Here is a 22,974-nt window from a genome sequence, read left to right on the forward strand (position 1 = left end):
CCCATTCACCTGTCATCCTCATGCAGTGGCATGCCAGGGACAGGGCAGTACAGGTGTACATTCCAGGAGAGGGAGTTCCTACCATTCCTCTCTCTTCTTGTAGGTCAAGCATGAGAGTAAGCTAATCGGTAAGTGATACTTGAGTGCCAGGCAGGCTGCAGGGTAGCTTCAGCTTTTGCTGTTGTTGATGTTATGAAAAATTTCAAACCCATACAAAAGTTGAGGAAAGTATGATGAATTCAATGTCCCAGAATACTTTTGTCCTAAACCACTCCACTCGATAGGAAAAGCTTTCCTTGAAGAAATCAGAGGAGCTGGAGAAAGTCCTGCCTCCCCCATGGTGGGCAGGAGTGTCCAGGGAGGGCTGTGGGGGTGTGTGTGAGAGGGTGCTGGGCTGACCCCTTACTGGGGGCATCATCTGACAAGCTGAATGGGGAAGGGGAAGGCTGGCAGCCCACTCAGAGCTGGCTCCATGGGCCACCCAGCCCCGAAGCTGGGGGCAACCTGAAATTTAGAGTTTCTTCTTCTTCTCCTTCTTCTTCTTCATCTCCTCCTTCTTCTCCTCCTCTCCTTCTTCTCCCCTTTCTTCTTCTCCGTCTTCTTCTCCTTCTCCTTCTTTTTTCTCTACTTGAGATATACTCTGCATACTATATCTTCGTTTCCTAGAAGAAGAAATAGAGACTCTGAAGTCAGTACATTCAGCTTGGAAATGTCAAGACTGGACCAAGAACCCACGGTGTTTCCTTTTAACCACCCTCATCTCCAAGTCATGGATCCTCCTTGAGCCTCAGTTTCCTCATCTGTAAAAGCCACTAAACAGTCTATGATATTTTGTTATAACAACGTCAACCAAGACGGTTAAGTTAATAAAATTGCACTTAACAAAGCCAATAAACATTCCTTCCTCATAGAGATGCTGTGAGCCCTACGGGCAGAGCCATTCATTCACGGACTGAACCTTCCTTGAGCACCAGCAAGATGCTAAATCCTGGTCTAGGTGAGGGTAGAAAAGAAAAGAGGACGAAACCCGTCCTTTCACGGAATTTACATTCTAGTCGGGGCAAGGGAAACAGAAAAAAGAAAGAAAACAAAACAAATGGGGGTAATATCAGATAGTGATGAGTGCTAGGAAGAAATAGCACGATGGTGGTGAAATGAGAGTGGTCAGACAAGAGTTCTGAGGAAGTGGCATTTACTCTGAGACCTGAATTATCTGAAGGAGGCTGAGGCAGGGAAATTTGGGGGCAGGATGTCCAGAAATAGGACAAAGCAGAGGCTTCGGGGGAGGAACCAGGTTGTAAGAGACAATGTAAGTAAAAGTCAAGTAAAGGTTATAGCATTAATTTAATGCAATAAGCTTATACTGTAGTCCACTGTGTGCTAGTAAATGTATTAGGCACAGCGTTCAGAGATCAGTACAGCCTCGGTCTTTAAAGAGCTCACTGTCTAGGAGGAGATAACAGAAAACGGATAGTTTCTCAGCTGATGAAATGGTGCATTTAATCAAGAGGTGAAAAATTAATTTTTATTCATGTTTTTGCAAGTGTGTCCAGCGGGTGCAGAGACACTGCCATAGGAGATCACTCAGGTGCCGAGGTTACGGCGCCTGGTTCAATTTTTCCTTCGCAGCCCCTGGGCCTCTAGTGCTTCGATCCCCCTCCGGGCAGCAGGGTGCGCTATACCGTCTCTCAGGGCCGGCCGGACGGGTGCCGCGCTCTCTCCACTTTCCTTCTCGCTGCACCGCACTTCCGGTGGCTAGCGGAAGCGGGAGCCGGCAGCTGCGGGCATCTGGTCCCACAGCATGGCGGGGGCGGGGCTGGGCGAGGCGCGCGCCGAGCAGGCCGGGGAGCCCCTCGCCCCGGCCCTTTGAGCCCGGACCGGACAGGTGAGGACTTCTCCTTCCTTGTTCCAGCCTCCAAACCCGTCAGGCCCTCCCCGAGGCCTCTTCGAGTTACCGCCATGGGGCTGCCCCCTTCCCGCCTGACGCCGAGGCCCTGCGGCCCCCGCCTTCCCTCAGAATTCTCTTCCCATTGAGGCCCCGCCCCGGGCTTTTCTTTCCGGGGGCGCCCCTTGGGCGTGTGTGCCCGCCCCTGGGTATCCCCTTCCCGTTTAGGAAGCCGTCAGAAGGAGTTGAGGGTTAACGTGCACCTGCCTGCCCGGGGAAACAGACCTAGCAGGGAGGAAGGTCTTGCTTAGTACCGCACGAGTTAGTGGCCCAGTTCAGTCAGGCTTTCTTCTTTCGTTCCACAGATAACGTACGAACGCATGCAGTGGGGCAGCCCTAGTGCTAGGCTCTCTGAAAACTAAGGTGACTGAAGTAGCTATGGTTACGTCCTGCCTGGAGAGGATAGTTTACGGGGGAGTCGAACATTAAACACCTAACCATGCCGCTGAAAGTACAAATTCAAATTGTGGCAATGGCCATGGAAAAGATGAACAGAAAAAGTAATGGTAAAGCAGCAAAGATCTCTTTCTGCAAGGGTGTCAGAGCAGACTTCCTGAACGAGAGGACACTTGAGCTGCGGCTTGAGAAGTATGGCAAGGGCCAGAGGAAATATATGCTGGGCAGAGCGAACAGCACCTGTGGATATTTGAGTTGGTAAAGAACGTTCAGGAAAGGAGGCTTTCGATGGGTCAAATGCTGTGATGGGCATACAGGATATAATGTTTGTGTACCGGTCAGGAGTTCACCATCTAGTGCCACAGACATAAGTAAAATGCAGACATGAAGTTGCAAGCGTGGTAAGTGCTAAGAAGGAGAGGTATGGCTGGTGTATTGGTGTTTTATCTTGTGGGAAAGGTTAAGGAGGACTTCTCTCAGGAAGTGATGATTAGGCTCATAACCTGAAATAGGAGTTAACTCGGCAAAGTGAAGAGAAGAGCTTTTTTTAGATTGAGGTGAAGAGCATGTGCCAAGGTTCAGAGGCAGGAGGTAGGCCACTTGTTGAAGAAATGATTAGAGTGAAATGGGAAAAGATGAGGCTGGAGAGGCAGCACTGAGCCTTTGAGACATCTGGTTGGCACGGCAAGGATTTTGATCCGTATCATTAAGAGCAATGGAAAGATATTTGTTTTAATCTGTAGGGGAAAGGATGTGATCAAAAAAGCATTTTGAAAAGATTGCTCTGGTAAGTGGATTGGAAGTGGATAGGAGTGGATTTAGGGAGACCACTTAGGAAGCGGTTGCAATAACGTAGACATGAAGTTATAAAATTTTGGGTAAGGGTGCTGGCAGGTCATGATAGAAGAAGGTGGAGCATTAGAGGACTGTTTAGGGGGTAAAATCTCCAGAGTTTGGTGACTGATCAGGTATGGGGGCTGAGGGAAAGAGGTATCAAGGGAGACTCTCAGCTTTCTGGTTCCTTTTAGCAGGTGAATGGCCATGCCATTTACTGGACTAGGGAAATGGGTAGAGGGCTTCTGGGAAAAATATAAGTTACTCTAATGTTTTTCATAACTCCCACTCTGACTAGAAGGGACTTTCGTGATGTACTTTTTCTGTATGGTTTGAGTTTATGAGCATGTATTTTATAATTGGAATAACAAGTTGAAAAATACTAAGAATTCCACCATCTCTCTAAAAACCATAATTGTGTGATGTAAAATATGGAGAGGGAGAGAGAGCCCACTGAGAGAAGGGTTAGGAAATTAAGTGTGGATTTTCTGTCCAATTTGGAGCTGAAGCCAGCAGGCCTTCACCTCTACCCACCCCACCCCTCTACTCCCTCCACCACAGTACTGGTGGCTTTTCCCTTAAAAAGACAAATTGGAGAATTTAAGATGGGACTGTTAAAAATATATACAAATTTTTTTTAGAATTAAGCATCTGCTTTGCTTAAAATGATCAATGGCTCTAAGTCGAACAGCTAGTTTACTTTATCTGATTCAGTTTTATGTGGTTAGTCTGCTAGATGGTGTCTGATGCCTACTCCTTCTTCCATTCATGGGCCTTACCTGCCTGTCGCATCCCCTTCTGGTCTCCCTCTCTGACTCCAGCCCGCATCTTAGTTTCGCAGGGTGCTAGTGTCAGAGGTGTCCTGGGCAGGGATTGAGGGAGGCAGTTTTGTACAGTACTTGGTATTTTAAAATGCTTAAACCTTACCAGTATGTTTTTTGGACTGTATCAAAATGGGCACATCAACTATGTCACTGTTAAAAGGAGTAGCCGTGTGAAACTCAGCATTGTGTTTATTGTTCAGAAGTGGAGGATATTGCTCACTGTATCATGCCAAGGTCCTTTGAGAAAACTCATGAGAGAGATTTCTTTTAAAATCCAGTGATGGGTATTGCTGTGCTTCTTCCAAGCAGCTATTAAGTTTTTATCTTCTTGGCAGTGCAAGTTCTGTAACTGACTGTATTTTCCTCTGCCTTGTCTGCCGAGAAAGTCAGAGCCAAATTAGAAGCTTGGCAGTTTTGCAGGTCCTGATGGCATGAATTTTTGTGTACTTCAGACTTCATTTTATTGTCCTACCTTTGTTTTCCCTTCACAATGATTATTTTCTAATTAAAAAAAATTCTGAGTAAGCACAAATATTACTTAAAAAACATATGTAATTTTAAAAGAATAACAGTACAATGAATGCTGATTGAAGGAAAAAAATATACACTTAAAAGTTACAATGTTTCCCTAACTCCCATCCCATTTCTTACTTTCTCAGAGGTAACCACTATTTTGAATTTTATGTTTATGATTCCTTTGCTTTTTGTAATTGTATACCACATATATTTGTATTAAAGTGAAAATTGTTTGAAGCTTATATAAAGGAAATCACATTGTATGTATTCTGTAGCTTGCTTTCTTCATTCAACACTGTGTCTGAGATTCATCTGTGTTGTTATATATAACTGTAGTACATTAATTCATTACTTCATAAGGTTACACTGCTTGGGGAATTGCCTGGCAGTCTAGTGGTTAGGACTCAGTGCTTTCACTGCTGGGGCCCGGGTTTGATCCCTGGGTTCTATCGCTGGTCCGGGAACTAAGATCCTGCAAGCCACGTGGCGTGGCCAAAAAACAAACAAACAAAAACATTAAAAAAAAGAAAAAAGATTCCGCTGCATGAATATGCGTGGATGAATTTATCTAGTCTACTGTTGATGGACATTTGGAGTGTTGTTAGTTTTTGCTGTTGCTAACAGTCCTGCTACAGACATCCTTGTATATGTCTCCTGTTACGTATGTGCAGACACTTCTCTACATCAGGATTTCTCCACCTTAGCACTATTGACATTTTGGGCTGGATGTGAGGGACTGTCCTGTTTACTGTAGGATGTTTGGCATCATCCCTGTCTTCTGTTTGATGGACACCCCAAGCACCCCTTCCTCCCTCCCATGTTATGACAACCAAAAATATCTTCATATATTACAAAATTGCCCCATTTGGGAACCAGTGCTCAAGATCAGGGGTTGACAGACTTTTTCTGCAAAAGACCAGGTAGTTAATATTTCAGGCTTGTGAGCTGTGTGGTCTTTGGTCTTAATAAATGAACTGTGCCTTTGTAGGGCAAAAGCAGCCATAGGCAAGATGTAAATGAGTGCGTATGACTGTGTTCCAATAAAACTTTATTTACAAAAATAGGCAGGCAGCCTAGACTGGTCTGAGGCTAGTTGTTTGCAGTCTTTTGCTCTAGTCTAGATCAGTAGGAAATATATTTTATATCCTCACCCAGTGCATGTAACTCACATATGTATTGAAAATATGTGATACAGTTTGGTATTTTCTGTTTTATTCCATTTTTTGAAATGTCAATTAGTATATGCACTAGATTGATTTCAAGCCTCCATCAGTGAGTTGAGACTAGCAGTTTGAGAAACTTGATTTGCTCAATCATAAGGTATGCACATTTCTGACTTGACTGGGTAGTATATATACTTATATAAGGCATTTCATATCTCTTTTAGGAGACAGAATATAAACAAATTCCCCATTGTCTGTATGTTTTTATTTCTAAAGTATAGATTGGATAGTCACTCCTCTGCTTAAAACCTGTAATAACTTGCATGACGTGGCATACAAAGGATTTTCCAATCTGTCTGCAATCTACTTTTCTAGGCTTCTCTTATCACTCTGTGTTTCCTGTGTTCTAACCACTTGGTATTGTGTTTCCCAAATGTGCCATGCTACACTCTTTTTAAGTATATTTTTTAAGCTACCTTCTTTCTGAAATGTTCCTCCTTTATTTTGCCTAGTGAGTTCTTTATCCTTTAAGACCTTTGTCAAATGTTGTTCCATTCATTCAACATTTGTTAGCATTTACTGTGCCTCAGGCACTGTCCGAGGTGCTGGAGATTCAGCAAGGAATTAGGCAAGGCCTCTGCTGTCCTGTGTGGGGGCAAAAGATGCTAAAAAGGTAAACAAATGGTTTCAGAAGGTGATAAGGGCTGAAGAAAATAAAACAGTAGGTTGATGTGGATGGAAAAAGTCATGACTTTAGGTAAGGTAGTCAGGCAAAAACTCTGAAGAGTTGCTATTTTGGCTGAGATTTGAATGATGAAACAGACAGCTGTTTCAGCACTTTAAAAATGTTGCTTTGCTCCTTTTTTGTCTCCATAGTTTCTCATGAGACATCCACAGATAAATGAATTGTTGTTCCCTTATAGGTAATGTGTCATTTACGTGGTTGCTTTCAAGATTTTTACTTTGTGTTTTAGTTTTTCACAATTTGACTGTGGTATGCCTGGGCATGGATTTCTTTCTTTCTTTCTTTTTTTAAAATAAATTATTTATTATTTATTTTTGGCTGCGTTGGGTCTTCATTGCTGTGCATGGGCTTTCACTAGTTGTGGCGAGCGGGGGCTACTCATCATTGCGGTGCACGAGCTTCTCATTGTGGTGGCTTCTCTTGTTGCGGAGTACGGGCTCTAGGTGCGCGGGCTTCAGTAGTTGTAGCTCGCGGGCTCTAGAGTGCAGGCTCAGTAGCTGTGGCGCACGGGCTTAGTTGCTCCGTGGCATGTGGGGTCTTCCTGGACTAGGGATTGAACCCGTGTCCCCTGCATTCGCAGGTGGGTTCTTAACCACTGCGCCACCAGGGAAGTCCCTGGGCATGGATTTCTTTGGGTTTATCATGTTTGGGGTTCTCTGAACTTCTAATCTCAGGTTTATATATGTGAGGGTTTATTTCTCAGCTCTTAATTCTGTTCATTGGGTATATTTTTCTGCCTTATGCTAGTACCACACTTTTTTGATTACTGTGGCTTTGTAACAGTTTTTGAAATCAGGGAGTCTGAGTCTTCTAACTTTGTTCTTTTACAAAATTGTTTTGGCTCTTCACAGTCCCTTGAGATTACATGTAATTTTTAGGATGAATTTTTCTGTTTTTGCCAGAAATGATTTTGGGATTTTGATAGGGATTTTGGGATTTTGCATTGAGTTTGTAGATTGCTTTGGGTAGGATGGACATCTTAACAGCCCAATAAATATATTTTTTAAATGAATGTACATTGAATGTGGTGTTTACACTGAACAAATTTGATGTAGTTCTAAGGTTTGCTCTGTTGAACATTCCCAACAGCTAAGCATGCTTTGAAGGTATTCCTAGGGAATTAGTTCCTTCCCTCAAACCTGTTTCTAGACTCAAAAATGTCCTGACCACTTTCTAACTATAACTTGGGAAGAAGGAATGCTGATCACTGTCATCTTGGGAGCTCCTAGGTCCAGGATATATGGAAGGAAATCTATTTGACTTGTATATACACAGTTGGCCCTTGAACAACGTAGATTTGAATTGTGCAGGTCCACTTACACATGGATTTTTTTCATCAGTGAATACTGCAGTACTAGACTTGCCCGGTTGGTTGAATACGTGGATGTGGAGGAACCATGGATAGGAGGGAACCATGTATACTGAGCTGACTATAAGTTATACTTGGATATTCAGCTTCAGGGGATTGGTGTGCCTAACCCTTGCATTGTTCAAAGGTCAAGTGTGTTTATGTTTTGGTAAATTTTGTTTTATTTTCTTGACTTCTTCTTTACTTCTCCCTGCAGAGATGTGATAATGGATCATCATGTTTCCACCATCAAACCTCGAAGAATCCAAAACCAAAATGTCATTCACCGCCTGGAACGCCGGCGGATCAGTTCAGGCAAGGCAGGCACCCACTGGCACCAGGTCCGAGTGTTCCACCAGAATGTCTTCCCCAACTTCACGGTCGTCAATGTTGAAAAGCCGCCTTGTTTCTTGCGTAAATTCTCACCTGATGGACGCTACTTCATTGCTTTCTCTTCAGACCAGACATCTCTCGAAATCTATGAGTACCAGGGCTGCCAGGCAGCTGAGGACCTACTGCAGGGCTATGAGGGGGAGATCCTGTCCAATGGCAATGACCAGCGGTCAGTCAACATCCGTGGCCGGCTCTTCGAACGCTTTTTCGTCCTGCTGCACATTACCAATGTGGCGGCCAATGGCGAGCACCTGAACCGGGAGTGCAGCCTCTTCACTGATGACTGCCGCTGTGTCATCGTGGGCTCAGCTGCCTATCTCCCAGACGAGCCTCACCCTCCTTTTTATGAGGTATATCGGAACAGTGAGTCCGTGACCCCCAACCCCCGGTCCCCCCTGGAGGACTACTCCCTCCATATCATTGACCTTCATACTGGCCGCTTATGTGATACACGTACCTTCAAGTGTGACAAAGTGGTCCTGTCACACAACCAAGGGTTGTACTTGTATAAGAACATCCTGGCCATCTTGTCAGTGCAGCAGCAGACCATCCATGTCTTCCAGGTGACTCCTGAAGGCACTTTCATTGATGTGAGGACCATTGGCCGCTTCTGCTATGAGGATGACCTGCTCACTGTGTCAGCTGTTTTTCCTGAGGTGCAGCGGGACAGTCAGACAGGCATGGCCAATCCTTTCAGGGATCCCTTCATCAACTCCCTGAAACACCGGCTGCTCGTGTACCTTTGGCGCCGGGCAGAGCAGGATGGTAGTGCAATGGCCAAGAGGCGCTTCTTCCAGTATTTTGACCAACTACGGCAGCTGCGCATGTGGAAAATGCAGCTTCTGGATGAAAACCATCTGTTTATCAAGTATACTAGTGAGGATGTCGTAACCCTGCGGGTCACAGATCCATCACAGGTACCAGGTGCTCTCCTGCCCTTTACCCCTCCAGTCTCCTTGGCACAATGGGAAGGTTTCTCTCTTTGCCTATAGCCAGTCTCTCAGAAATAACACATTTTATGTAATCTTGAATTTTTGCTGTCTTCGGGCTCATACTTAAAACAGCTCGACTTTTCTAATCATTTCTCAAAATGATTTTTCTCATTTGGACAAATGGAAGCTATATCGTAAGCCATTGACATGTAGGTAGTCAACTCTGTGATTCTTACCCTAATTCTTCTGCAGAGCATTTTCAGTACCCTTGAAATGGAAGCCCAGATGCTACAGGGTCAAGGTTTGACTCCCTATGGATACTGCCTTGATTTTGTATAAGATTGTGCTTATTGGTCTGCTTAGTTCTGGCAATGAGAATGAACCCACCATACGAAAAAGAAAATCTTCTAAAAATCTAGTTTTTCTTTCCTACTTAAATGATGTCAGTATACTTCCTCACCAAATCTTCTTTAGATTGTAACAGGTAAGTTCATTTGATGGAATTAAGCTTTATGACTGTACTCTGACCTTGCCCATGTGCTGGAACATAGGTTGTAGAGCAGTGAAAAGATTAAAAGGAAGCCAAAATTTTTGATCTGCCAAGTGAATAATCAAGACTGCAGGTTCTGAGGGTTTTTCAGTTTGGGTGAAAGATGTTGGTAGGGGAGAGAGGCATTTCACAAATAGGAATAACGTGGTGTTAAGAGCATGGAAACCTCTAAGACTTTTGGGTTGAAATACCATGCTGAAATTCAGGGTAATTTGGGCATTTCCCTTTGAGAAGCTCCTTACTTTAGTGTTGACCAAGTGAGAGACCTACTTTTCTGTACATTTGTCCCCCCTATTCTCCTATTTCCAGAGTGTCTCCTTAGATACTAGTTTGGAAATTTAGAACAGAACAAACCAGTAAACCACGAAGTCAGCTGAGTCTGGTTTCTCTCATTGACTTGCAGCTGATTCTGCCTGTAACAGTTAGAGACTGTATAAGGAATTGTCTCCTAAGACCGTACCAGCCATCCATGGTAAAATGTTTTCTAATATTTTTCTTCTGAATCATACCTTGTATACTCTAAAATATAAGGGGGGGTGGTGAGTAAAATGGTTAGAGATCATTTTTTTTCTGAATTCTTTTTCTTCTCTATTAATGATGAAGTCACCCATTGAGCCATCATGGGTGAGCCCATCTAGTTCATGTTATGAGTCATGGGAGGTTGTCCGTGAAGCCCTTGACTTCTGTACCCTCCTGTCCTGTATTTCCCAGTCTGGCCTGGTGGGAAGGCTAGTAAATGTTTGTATAATTCTATATTCACATAATTATGATGGATCCTGGTGAAGCCCTAATATGATCAAAGCATTGTCCAGGTTTATAGAAAGGACATGAATCAATCTTGTATTTAGGTTTGAGCTATAATTACCTTTTTATTTTGGAGGGAATATGTTGTGTGACTGCTGCATTTGAGATTATCCTTTTTTCCTTTGCTAAAACATGACCTACTTATATCCAGTAGCTACAGTAGGTTGTAGCCAGAAACATTACAAGGGCTCTATGCTTTGCTTACAGAATTTGTAACTTTAAACCCAATCTCTCTGCCCTTGTTGTCCTCCCTCCTCCTTTCCCAGTTTAATTTGATAGGTTCCAATAAGGTTAATAAGTAAAAAGTGCACCTAAACACAAAGCCTTGCTAATATTATGGGTATTATTCTCAGGTTACTCTCCAGCCTCTTTAATTTACAGCCAAATTTAATTTCCAGGTGACCGCAAAAGTCATGTAATATAAGCTTTGGGAAGGACTAATTACTATTAAAACAGGTGGGCCAGATGTCTCCAGAAATTGGTAATGGAGATTTAAATTCAATCATAAGAGGCGGAATACTAATCCTAGTGTTCTGAAAACTTCTAGAGTCCTGCTGGAAGCTTGCAGATTGACTCACACTGCCACATTCACTGTGATAAAAACTAGAGGTACCTGGTGCTTCCTTGTTAGGCTGAGCAGAGCACTGGAGGTTTAAAGAAGAGGGCCAGTCACCCAGGGGCTTATTCAGAGAAAGCAGTAACTCTGCCACCTATGGCATTCGAATGGTTTTCAGGTTCCCCCTCTGAAATTAATTGTTACGAATCTCAAATGTATGTTACAAATGCTCTTGGCTGAAAGAACATTTATAAAGAAAGAAATGGAAAATGCTTCTCTGATTTTTCATGTGTTCAGCAGCAGTCCCCTGCTTGGTTACAACTTGCCTAGGTGGACACAGTGTACTTAAGATGTCTTTCTGCATGTTAGAAATATTAAGAGAGAAAAAGAAATGCCCCTAAATTGAACTTTCAACTGTACGTATACAAGAGAAAATAATTTGCCAACAGGCAGCTCCTGGCTACAAATCACTTTCGCAGCAGGAAGGAAAATTAAATCTGGCATTTTAAAAAAGTGGGTTGGGGAGTAAGTAGGGAATAACACTTGGAAGGCAAAATATTAAATTTTCACACAGCTTGAAATGAAAGATTGAAAACCTTCTTATACATATATGCTGAACAACTCAGTAATTCCAGCAGATACAGTGGGAAATCAGGCAACACTGAGGCACTTGATTGATCAAGTCCACTGAGGCTTCCTCCTTTTCCAGGACCTCTTGGCACCATGTTTCCGCCATAGTGCCGGAGTGGAGGTGTTTGCCTGTTTTACTTGGGCAGCTTGATTTTCAACCAAAATGATATTTGCTAGGCAAGGCATTATACTCAGCTATTCCTTAGGTCTATCTATTCTTCCGCAGGCATCTTTCTTTGTGGTGTACAATATGGTGACAACAGAGGTGATCGCTGTGTTTGAGAATACATCAGATGAGCTTTTGGAGCTGTTTGAGAACTTCTGTGATCTCTTCCGTAACGCTACCCTGCATAGTGAAGTACAGTTTCCCTGCTCAGCTTCCAGCAACAATTTTGCACGGCAGATCCAGCGCCGGTAAGCTGTTCCACTAGGCTTAACAAGCTTAATTTTCCTTCAGAAAATTTGTTGGTGTGAAGCCAACAGTCATTTACTTCAGGAAACCTCATATTCTTTCTGCCCACCTAGGCTTGGGTCAGTCTGCCTGTCATAACCCATTGTGTCATCCTAAACTTCTCTTTTCTCTTTCTTAGCACCTGAGGAATTACTTGTGTGTTGTCCATGATTCCTCCTAGACTGTATGTTAGCTGCAGAAAGATAGAGACCCTGTCTTTGTTTAGTTCATTGCTATATCTTCAGTGGTGCACTGTCAAGCACTTAAATATTTTTTGAATGAATGACTAAGGACATAATTTTATAAATTTTGGTTAAACATGTGTGTTGAACATGTGCATTTATCTCTGTTCCATCCCCAAACCCCACTAAAATGACAATAAAGGAAGAAGAGGGACTTCCCCGGTGGTTCAGTGGTAAAGAATCCGCCTTGCAATGCAGGGGACGCAGGGTCCATCCCTGGTCGAGGAACTAAGATCCCACATGCCACAGGGCAGCTAAGCCCATGTGCCACAACTACTGAGCTCACGCACCTCAACTAGAGCCCGTGTGCCACAAAACTACAGAGCCCACATGCTCTGGAACCCATGCGTCACAAGTACAGAGTCTATGTTCCTTGGAGCCTGCGTTGCACAGCTAGAGAAGAGAAAACCCGCATGCCACAACTAGAGGGAAGCCTGCGCGCTGCAGCTAAAGATCCTGCACGCCTCAACGAAGATCCCATATGCTGCAGCTAAGACCCGACGCAGCCAAAAGTAAATTAAATAAATAAATAAATAATAAATAAATCTTAAAAAAAAAAGAGGTATAAAGCTACAAGAACAAAGAGAATGGGGAGGAGATATCAAGAGAATTTTAGAAGCTGAAGAGCCAGTGGATGAGTGATAACTAACTTGACATATCTCAGAGGACAAAAACTTAAAGACTGTAGAGCTTAGGGACCTCCCTGGTGGTCCAGTGGGTAAGACTCCATCCTCCCAATGCAGGGGGCCTAGGTTCGATCCCTGGTCGGGGAACTAGATCTTGCATACATGCCACAACTAAGAGTTCGTGTGACACAACTAAGAAGTCTGTGTGCCACAACTAGGAAGCCCTCATGCCACAAGTAAGAGTACATTGCTGTACCTAAACAATCCCGCATGCTGCAACTGAGACCCAGAGCAGCCAAAATTAAAAAAAAAAAAAAAAAATGCAGAGTTTATCCACGAAGAAATAAGTAGCGTTGCACCAGAGAGCTCTGGAAAAGTTCAAGAAATTGGAGGCCCTACATACCTCTGGAGGATTGGATGACTTTTTTTTTTTTTTTTTTCCAGCCATGCCACGTGGATTGTGGGATCTTAGTTCCCCAACCAGGGATCAAACCCTTGTCCCCTGCAGTGGAAGCTCGGAGTCCTAACCCACTGGACCACCAGGGAGGTCCCTGGATGACATTCTTAAAAGGAGCAATCAGATGCTCTAGCTCCTTTCTTTAAGCCTACACTGCCAAATGACTGTCTCTTCCCCACCTCATCAAAAGGCTAGAGGTTTATTCTCTGGAGAAATTGCACCGTGCAGGCTCTGGTTTCATGTTCATGAGGCATGGCTGAGAGTAGGGATGAGACATGTCATGCTTAAAACAAGAATTAAGTGAAAATTGTCATACTGTTGGGGAAGACTCCTATCCCTCTTATCAGTTATGGCATCCAAGCTTATGCTCCCCAGGCAGGAGATTAGAGATAAATTACTCAGGGAAACTGACCAACCCAAAGAAGAGACACTTGGAGGCCCCTCTTAAAACACCTAGGTCACCCTAAATTGATACCCACCTGTTATGAACCAGAGCTGCTCATAATTATCTGAATACGTTATTGTGAAATGACTAGTTATTTTGGACCAAGGACTCAATTCTACTCTAGTCAGTCAGTGCCTGGTCACATTCCGCATACCTAAATTGCTTCCCCAACTTTAGCCAGTTATGGAAAATATCTGCTTTAGGTTCCAATATAGATCAGACCAGAATGAGTGGATGAATCAGAATAAGCATTACTGCCACTGGGAAAAACAAGCAAAGCAGACACCTAATTCAGTGGCATTGTATTTATACAGAATGACAGTAATTGATTAAAAATAGACGGATATTGATTTTCAGACAACTAAACATGCCTTTTTTTCTCTGGTTCACACAAATTTTCTGCCTTACTAGCATCTCTATTCAGTATAGAAGGATTTTTGGGAGCAGAACATGGATCAGATCTTGCTTTTTTCATTTTGAAATGAATTGTTGTCTTTTAAAATTAACTTTAAAATTAAGCAGATTATTATCGACTAGTAACAAAAACTGGGTACACTCAGTTAAAACATCAAAGAAGTCACTAGAAGGTAAGCTCCATGAGGGTAGGGATTTTTGTCTGTTATATACACTGCCATATCCACAGCACCTAGGCCAGTGTCTTTCATGTGGGAGCAGCATGTAAGATATTTGTTGAATGAATAATGTCATTAGGAATTAGAGGAAGCTATGTTTTCTGAAAATTTATTTCACAATATACCTATAATTAAGTGAAATTGTAGGAAGCTCTGGAAGAGAAAACAAAAGGTTAAAGAGAAAGGTGGCATTCTAGCTTTGTTATCTTCAAAATTTTGCTTCATACCAGCAAAGATTTTGAAAAACTGTAGATACCCTCATGCATCAATTATTAAGTTAATCTTTAAACTTTTTACTGTTAAATTTAAATAGTTGCAAAGGATGCAATTTTCAATGTATTAAACATTGACATTTTTAAAAAAAGCATTGCAAGATATAATTGGCATATAACATTGGCTAAGTTGAAGGTAGCCAATGTTATATGCCATTTTAAATATATCCAAGGGAATCTAATACCATAGTAATTTAGTATTCTATTTCACATAAAAGGTACAGAGCAAGTACAGACTTCCCTGGTGGTCCAGTGGTTAAGACTCTGTGCTCCCACTGCAAAGGGCGGGGGTTCGATCTCTGGTCAGGGAACTAAGATCCCGCATGCCGCATGGCGTGGCCAAAAGAAGAAAAAAAACATACAGAGCAAGTTATTCCTGTACTGTTTGAAATTTTATATTTCTTTTTCTTTTCAAATTCATATGTCTGTTCTATCTCCCCCAGAGAATTGTGTCCTAATAACATTTTATTAATCATCTTATCATACTTTGCTGCATTGAAAATATAGTGTACATATAAATCAAAATTATTTTTTATTTCTTGTGAACACATGGATTTGAATGCTCAATTTTACAGTTTTCAATAAACTTTTGGTAAAAATAAATGAAAATGGATTCTATTTTAGGTTAGAATAAATGTTTAAGAAAAAAATGGACATCAGGGATCATGAGTCACTTAAAGCCTTTATCTTAAAAGATAGAGACCAAATAAAACAAACAGTATAAAAAATAAAGAAACAACATGGTAGTCACTGAAATAATTTAAACTATAAAAACAGGAACATTCCTAGAACAGTAATGCTAAGTGAGATGCTTTAGAAATTTAAACTTCGTTAGATATAGTTTAGGAACTCTCCAAGAAGGTAGAATACAAAGATGAGTAGGAAAATGGGAGAGAGGTGATAAAAATTTAGAGGATTTTCTCAGGAGGTCCGATATCTGGCTAATTTCAGAAGGAGCAGTAGAAAAATGAAGGGGAGGAAATAATGTAAACAGTTTTCTTTTTCCTTTTTTTTTTAATCTATCTATCTATATATTTTTTTGTTTTGTTTTGGCCATACGTGGGCCTCTCACTGCCGCGGCCTCTCCCGCTGCAGAGCACAGGCTCCGGACGCGCAGGCTCAGCAGCCATGGCTCACGGGCCCAGCCACTCCGCGGCATGTGGGATCTTCCCGGACCGGGGCACAAACCCATGTCCCCTGCATCGGCAGGTGGACTCTCAACCACTGCGCCACCAGGGAAGCCCGCTAATATATATATTTTTATTTTTGGCTGTGTTGGGTCTTCTCTGCTGTGTGTGAGCTTTCTCTAGTTGCAGCGAGTGGTGGCTGCTCTTCATTGTGGTGCGAGGGCTTCTCATTGCAGTGGCTTCTCTTGTTGCAGAGCACAGGCTTCAGTCGGGTGGGCTCAGTAATTGTGGCTTGCAGGCTCTAGAGCGCAGGCTCAGTAGCTGTGGCGCCCGGGCTTAGTTGGTCCGCGGCATGTGGGATCTTCCCGGACCAGGGATTGAACCCATGTCCCCTGCATTGGCAGGCAGATTCTTAACCACTGTGCCACCAGGGAAGACCCTAAACAGTTTTCTAGTACTGAAAAATATACATTTCCATGGGCGTTCCCTGGTTGCTTAGTGGTTAGGATTCCAGGCTTTCACTGCCGTGGCCCAGGTTCAATCCTTAGTTGGAGAACTGAGGTCCCGCAAGATGTGCGAATACACACATACACACACACACACACACACTCACACACACTCTCTCTCTCTCTCTCTCTCTCTTCCAGATTGGCAAGGACCATCCAGTGGTGTGCTGGAGCTGGCTCATTCTGGCTTGTGAGAGCCAACTGTTAAAGTTTCAGGAGTTTCTGCAAGCTGTTAAACACAGCCATTATTAAAAATTAATTATTTTGGGGCTTCCCTGGTGGCGCAGTGGTTGAGAGTCCGCCTGCTGATGCAGGGGATACGGGTTCGTGCCCCGGTCTGGGAGGATCCCACATGCCGCGGAGTGGCTAGGCCCGTGAGCCATGGCTGCTGAGCCTGCCAGTCCAGAGCCTGTGCTCCGCAACGGGAGAGGCCACAGCAGTGAGAGGCCCGCGTACCGCAAAAATAAATAAATAAATTATTTTCTAATTATTAATTCATAATTGTTTTACTGTCGTACTCTTGAGGTTATTTGTATCTATTTTATCTGGTAAAAATATTATATAGTGATGTGCTACTGCTCATCTCTTGACAACTCTGCATTCAGTGATGTCACTTTGGTACCTTGAAATTGACCACAGCAGGAGGATTTACACCACAGAAATTGGCAGGCACTGCAAATCATGGCTTTTTTCCCTGCAGAGAAATAATTATTAAACTTATTAGCACATCACGGCTCCATCAAGTAACCAGTACAGTCAATAAATAAAAAACCCATACTGAGGCATATCATCATGAAATTTTAGAACACTGGGGATAAAGAGAAAATTGTAAAAACTTTCAGAAAGATCACATACATTTTATATATAAAAAATTAAGTCATTAGGGCTTCCCTGGTGACGCAGTGGTTGAGAGTCCGCCTGCCGATGCAGGGGACACGGGTTCGTGCCCCAGTCCGGGAGGATCCCGCGTGCCGCGGCGCGGCTGGGCCCATGGGCCATGGCCGCTGGGCCTGCGCGTCTGGAGCCTGTGCTCTGCAATGGGAGAGGCCACAACAGTGAGAGGCCCGCGTACCGCAAAATAAATAAATAAGAATAGACCATAGGGGGATAGGGTAGAAGTTAGTAGACCATTGCAATGATCCAATAAATAAAATTGCTACCTTTTGTTCCTGACACTAGGATTTAAGTTCTTTTGTGCTCATTTATAGTATCCTAAGCACCTAGAAGAGTGCCTTGCCCATTCTAGGCTATCAGTAATAATTTGTTGGTTGAATAATGGTGGCTTGGATCAGGGTGATAACATTGGGGGTGGTAAGTAATTGTATTCTCAATGTATTTTGAAGATAGAGCCCAGAAGATTAGCGGAGGATGGGATATGGGCTGTGAAAGAGCGAAGTCAAAGATGATTCTAACATTTTTGGCCCAGTCAACTTGTTAAGAGAGTGTTACCATTAAACTCTGATGGTGAAGCTTGTGGGTGGAGCAGGTTTAGGCGAGAAGACCAGAAGTTCTGTAAGTGGAGAGGTCTAGTAGTTTCTCTGAGGAAGGAGTGTCAGATCCTCCTGACAGGTCAAGTACAGTAAGGACTGATAATCAGCGATTAGAGTCATCAACATGGAGATCACTGGAGACATTGATGAGAGTCGTTTCAGTGAGATGGTGGGCGTGAAAGCCTCTTTGGGGTGGGTTTAAGAAAGAATGGGAGGAGAAGAGACAGTAGGAAAAAGTGCTTTGAGGAGTTTTACTGTAAAGGAGAGCTGAAAAATGGTGCGTTAGCTGGAGGGGCAAGTGGTGTTAAGTTTCTGCTTTTATTGATATTATTTTTTAAATGGGAGGGGAAAATGGCATGTTTGTTTGCAGATGGGACTGATCTGTACATAGGAGGAAACTGATGGGTTAGGAAAAGTTGGGGTGGGGGCAGAATTGGTTAAGTATATGAGGTCAGAGGATAGAAACTAGTGCCCAAGTGGATGGATTAGCCTTCTAGGGCAGCACATACAGTTAAATAGGTACAGATGTGCTAATGGGAGCTTTAAAAAGTTTTCTTCTCATTTCTTCTACTTGTCAGTTACAAAGAAGGTAGTGCCATTATGTGAGGATGAACATGGAGGAGGGGGATGAAATAGTCTTCTAAGTGAGTAGGAGACTCGCTGGACTGTGGGAATGCAGCATGAGTGTCCTGCAGCATTAAGGGCCCACGTGAATTTATGGATATAAATTTTGTGATTTTAATGATTGTGAAATTTAAGCTGGCTAAGGAAGGAAAAGAGGTCATGATGAAGGCGTAGGATGGCAAAAAGTTGGTAGAGTCAATGGAATTTAGGTCCCATTGGGTCTGAAGGATGTTGAAGCTGGGATGAGTAGAGGGAGTTAGCTGGAAAAGTAGGAGAGAAGATAGTTGGAGTCTGTGGTGCTGCACCCTGTTACAGGGGGGTGCAGTCATTGGTAAGAGTGAGATTGAGGATATGACCATTGGAACGAGTGGCTGAGGCAGAAAGGAAGTCCAGGAACTAGGAAGCCGTGGTGTTGGAAGGATCATCTCTGAGAATTTTGAAATGGTGAATTAAGAGAGGCGTAGTTGGACAGTGACAGTGAGCTAGGAGTTAATCAGGTGAAGACATCAGAGGGATGACTGCTTCATCTTTTTTTTTTTTTTTTGCGGTACGCGGGCCTCTCACTGTTGTGGCCTTTCCCATTGTGGAGCACAGGCTCCGGGCGCACAGGCTCAGCAGCCATGGCTCACGGGCCCAGCCGCTCCGCGGCATGTGGGATCTTCCCGGACCGGGGCACGAACCCGTGTCCCCTGCATCGGCAGGCGGACTCCCAACCACCGCGCCACCAGGGAAGCCCACTGCTTCATCTTTTAGTTGTTGGGGAGCCTGGAGAGTAGAGGTGGTGGGTGCTGCCGGGGAATAGGAGCTGCTTCAGCCCGTGGATTGTCACGGAGGCTTTGATTTGTGGTTATCATGAAGCTGTGGGCCAGCCCCATCATTCGAAGCCAACTTTTGAAGCCAGTGAGTCAGGCAGTGTTGGAGTAGTAGATCTTCACTGACAAAGGGCTGAAAACCAAAGAGCCCAGGATCTTTGATATCAGCTCAAATGAAAGGGAAAGAAATAAGTTCTTTGTGGCCCAGGGTTTAATTTTATGATTTACACTGAGGCTGTGAAAATTACTGTCGAGAAATAATGGAAGAGCAGTGTTAACACTAGGCTTTCTTTTGGGGGAACTAAGAAGTGTTAATGTCCATCTAGCACTGCAGGCTAGCAGTGAAAACAAATCAAAACCCATCTAATCAATCTTTCTGGTCTCATCAAAGTTACGAACATTCAAGTTTGTTTATTTATTTATTTATCTTTTGCTGCGTTGGGTCTTTGTTGCTGCGCGTGGGCTTTCTCTAGTTGCGGCGAACAGGGGCTACTCTTCGTTGCAGTGCATGGGCTTCTCATTGCAGTGGCTTCTCTTGTTGCGGAGCACGGGCTCTAGGCACGCGGGCTTCAGTAGTTGTGGCATGTGGGTTCAGTAGTTGTGGCTCGTGGGCCCTAGAGCGCAGGCTCAGTAGTTGTGGCGCATAGGCTTAGTTGCTCTGCAGCACGCGGGATCTTCCCAGACCAGGGCTCGAAACCGTGTCCCCTGAATTGGCAGGCAGATTCTTAACCACTGCACCACCAAGGAAGTCCTGAACGTTCAAGTTTTTTATTCCATTAGTTTCAGGGATGAAATGTTATATCGTATTTTCTCCCCTGGACTAAAAAAATTATTTTCCCCTTGATTGTTAAACTATATGATATGCTTCAATATAGAGAATAAAAGAAAAATCAAGCTGATAAACAGTTGACATATTTTCTAAGAAACTATAGGAAAGTGAAAAAGGTTAAAAAAAAATCTAAAATGTCATTACACAAACACAACTATTACCATTTTGATGTATTTCCACCAGTTTTTTTTTTTAAGGCATAAATTTGTGTGTGTGTTTTTTTTTCGTTTTTTGTTTTTTGCGGTATACGGGCCTCTCACTGTTGTGGCCTCTCCTGTTGTGGAGCACAGGCTCCCGGACGCGCAGGCTCAGCGGCCATGGCTCATGGGCCTAGCCGCTCTGCGGCATGTGGGATCTTCCCGGACCGGGGCACGAACCCGTATCCCCTGCATCGGCAGTCGGACTCTCAACCACTGCACCACCAGGGAAGCCCCTGTGTGTGTTTTTGATCATACTATATATACAGATTGTAGCCTACTTCTTTTACTTACCATTATGATAAACATTTCCTCTTTTACCATATAATCTTTGAAAATTATGGTTTTCTATTAGGTTTTTAATTTTTCTCTCAATTTTTCATTGTCATAAACAGTGCTATATTGAACGTGCACAGGGATTTTTCTTCCTTAGGGCAAACTTCCAGAAGAATAGAAATACTTAGTCAAAGGGTATTAAATTTAGTATTCATTATAATTGTGAGAAATAACTGCTCTATTGTTATTATTAATGATAAGTCAGATAGGTGATTCTGTATCCATGTTACTGTTCTTCTAGATACTGGAGTTTTGGCAGAAGTATAAGTAGCAAGCTCCCAAACTTTATTTAAACAAAGAATGAGTAATTTGTCAAAACGTTTGATGTAAGTTGGCTTATAACTGATCCCAAGAAGAGTCAGAGGCTGTGTCTGTTCAGGATTTTCTACTCTGTGTAACTCCTTTTTAATGTAGTCTAAGGCTGCTATTTGGAGGAAATAAGTTTGAGTAGAAATATTTGTCATAGATTAGTCATACTGTTGTTAACTTTTGTAGAATATTTGCTAACTTTTCTAAAGTAACTTAATGTTCCCAATTTCTCATTCTATTTTTGCTTTTTGAGAATATTTGTAGCTAGGCAGATTTGTGATGTGTCAGAATTCAATATCTAGATTTTGTTTTCAGAATGAGTTGTTTTTAGACATATGTTTGTCAATTTAAAACCCAGTGCAGTTTGTGTGCCACTAACATAGCCTTCCTCACTGGTGCTTTATTTTAGGTTTAAAGACACTATTGTAAATGCCAAGTATGGAGGGCACACGGAGGCAGTACGCCGGCTGCTGGGTCAGCTCCCCATCAGCGCCCAGTCTTACAGTGGTAGCCCCTACCTTGATTTGTCTCTCTTCAGCTACGATGACAAGTGGGTGTCAGTCATGGAGCGGCCCAAGACTTGTGGAGATCACCCTATCAGGTACACCATCCCTGCTTCAGCTGCACACTGCCTGAGGAGGTGGCCTGCTTTCTCTTTCTCTACTTCTTAAACATCATTTCACTGTGACTCTGTCCACTTGTACTCATGGGTTGAATTCAGAGGGTAGGCTATTTCTATAATATGGTGGGTACTTTGATCATTCAGGCACTAATCTCATAAATTAATTAGTTCTGCTCTTTGCTTCTCATCAAAACATCAAATTCAGATAAGTGTTGTTCCTTTTTCAGGGTATCCAGAGAAGGAAACCATACTTTTCAATTTAATAATCTAATACCATTTCTTAACAGTGTTTATAATTGAGACTTAAATTTTATCCAGCTCAAATTATTTTATCCTCTCATGTTACCTAATAGAAATGATAGCAGAGACGGTTTGGGAAACAGGCAGGTTTTGGAGAAACTCATGCTTCCTCACTTGGAAGAATTTTGGAATGCAGATCACTGTATTACTGCTAGAACCTTGAAACTAATCTCCTGTAAGCAATGCCTTCCTCACGTATGTCCAATTCACAGACCCGCTTGTCTGTGCTGGGAGCTTGGGTGGTTCTGTGTGCTATAATAGGTACTAGGGAGAGGAAGTGGCACCACTGCCACTAGTGGGGTTATTTCAAGGGAGGTGTGTTCCTGGAGCCCTGAGCTGGATTTTGGAAGGTCTTTTTCACATAGAAATAGTGGTAGATAGTATTTCATAATCCAGCTTCATTGTGTATTAAATAGGCTTGTGTAACATACTCTGAACACTTAATCACCATTTGTAATATATCCTTTGAGAAATTGCAGTCAGGTTCCAAAAGCCAGTTAAAAAAATTTTTTTTATTATGGAAATTTTTTTTTTCTTTTTTTTTTGCGGTACGCAGGCCTCTCACTATTGTGACCTCTCCCGTTGTGGAGCACAGGCTCCGAACGTGCAGGCTTAGTGGCCATGGCTCACGGGCCCAGCCGCTCCACGGCATGTGGGATCTTCCCGGACCGGGGCACGAACCTGTGTCCCCTGAATCGGCAGGCAGACTCTCAACCACTGCGCCACCAGGGAAGCCATATGGAAATTTTTAAACATATTAAAGTAGAAGAGTATAATGAACCTCCCTGTACCCATCACCCTGCTTCAACAGTTATCACTTCATGGTCAGTGTTGTTTCATCTCTTTCCACCACCACTTCTCCCCTCCCAACTGCCACCCTGGACCATCACATCCCAGGTGTCATAGCATTTCACTTGTAAATATTTCAGTATGAATTTCTAAAAGGTAAGGACTTAAAAACATACAACCTTAATACCATTATTCCATCTTATGAAAATTAACAAAAATATATTAAGATCATCGATATCTGGTGAGTTTTCACATTTCCCTATTGTCTTGTG

At 43.0% G+C, this 22,974-nt stretch overlaps 1 protein-coding gene across 6 annotated transcripts in view; it reads left to right on the top strand.

The window, feature by feature from the left end:
• Nucleotides 1–1,728: 1,728 nt before the first annotated feature.
• The window catches only part of DET1 (DET1 partner of COP1 E3 ubiquitin ligase), a 56,371-nt gene continuing 35,125 nt past the window's right edge, over nt 1,729–22,974 (top strand). For 3 of the 6 annotated variants that reach the window (XM_029237493.1, XM_029237492.1, XM_029237489.1), the window contains exons 1-5: nt 1,793–1,885; nt 7,989–9,081; nt 10,050–10,118; nt 11,863–12,050; nt 21,401–21,592. In XM_029237493.1, coding sequence (XP_029093326.1) covers nt 7,999–9,081; nt 10,050–10,118; nt 11,863–12,050; nt 21,401–21,592 — 1,532 coding nt within the window. In that variant the 5' untranslated portion in view covers nt 1,793–1,885; nt 7,989–7,998. Of the gene's footprint in view, nt 1,886–7,988; nt 9,082–10,049; nt 10,119–11,862; nt 12,051–12,471; nt 13,292–21,400; nt 21,593–22,974 lie in introns of those variants that run through there. The other 3 variants (XM_029237495.1, XM_029237491.1, XM_029237494.1) reach the window with 3 other exon arrangements.

This window comes from Monodon monoceros, unplaced genomic scaffold, assembly GCF_005190385.1.
Source record: "Monodon monoceros isolate NGI ecotype Baffin Bay Population unplaced genomic scaffold, NGI_Narwhal_1 Super_Scaffold_21, whole genome shotgun sequence".
NCBI lineage: Eukaryota > Metazoa > Chordata > Mammalia > Artiodactyla > Monodontidae > Monodon > Monodon monoceros.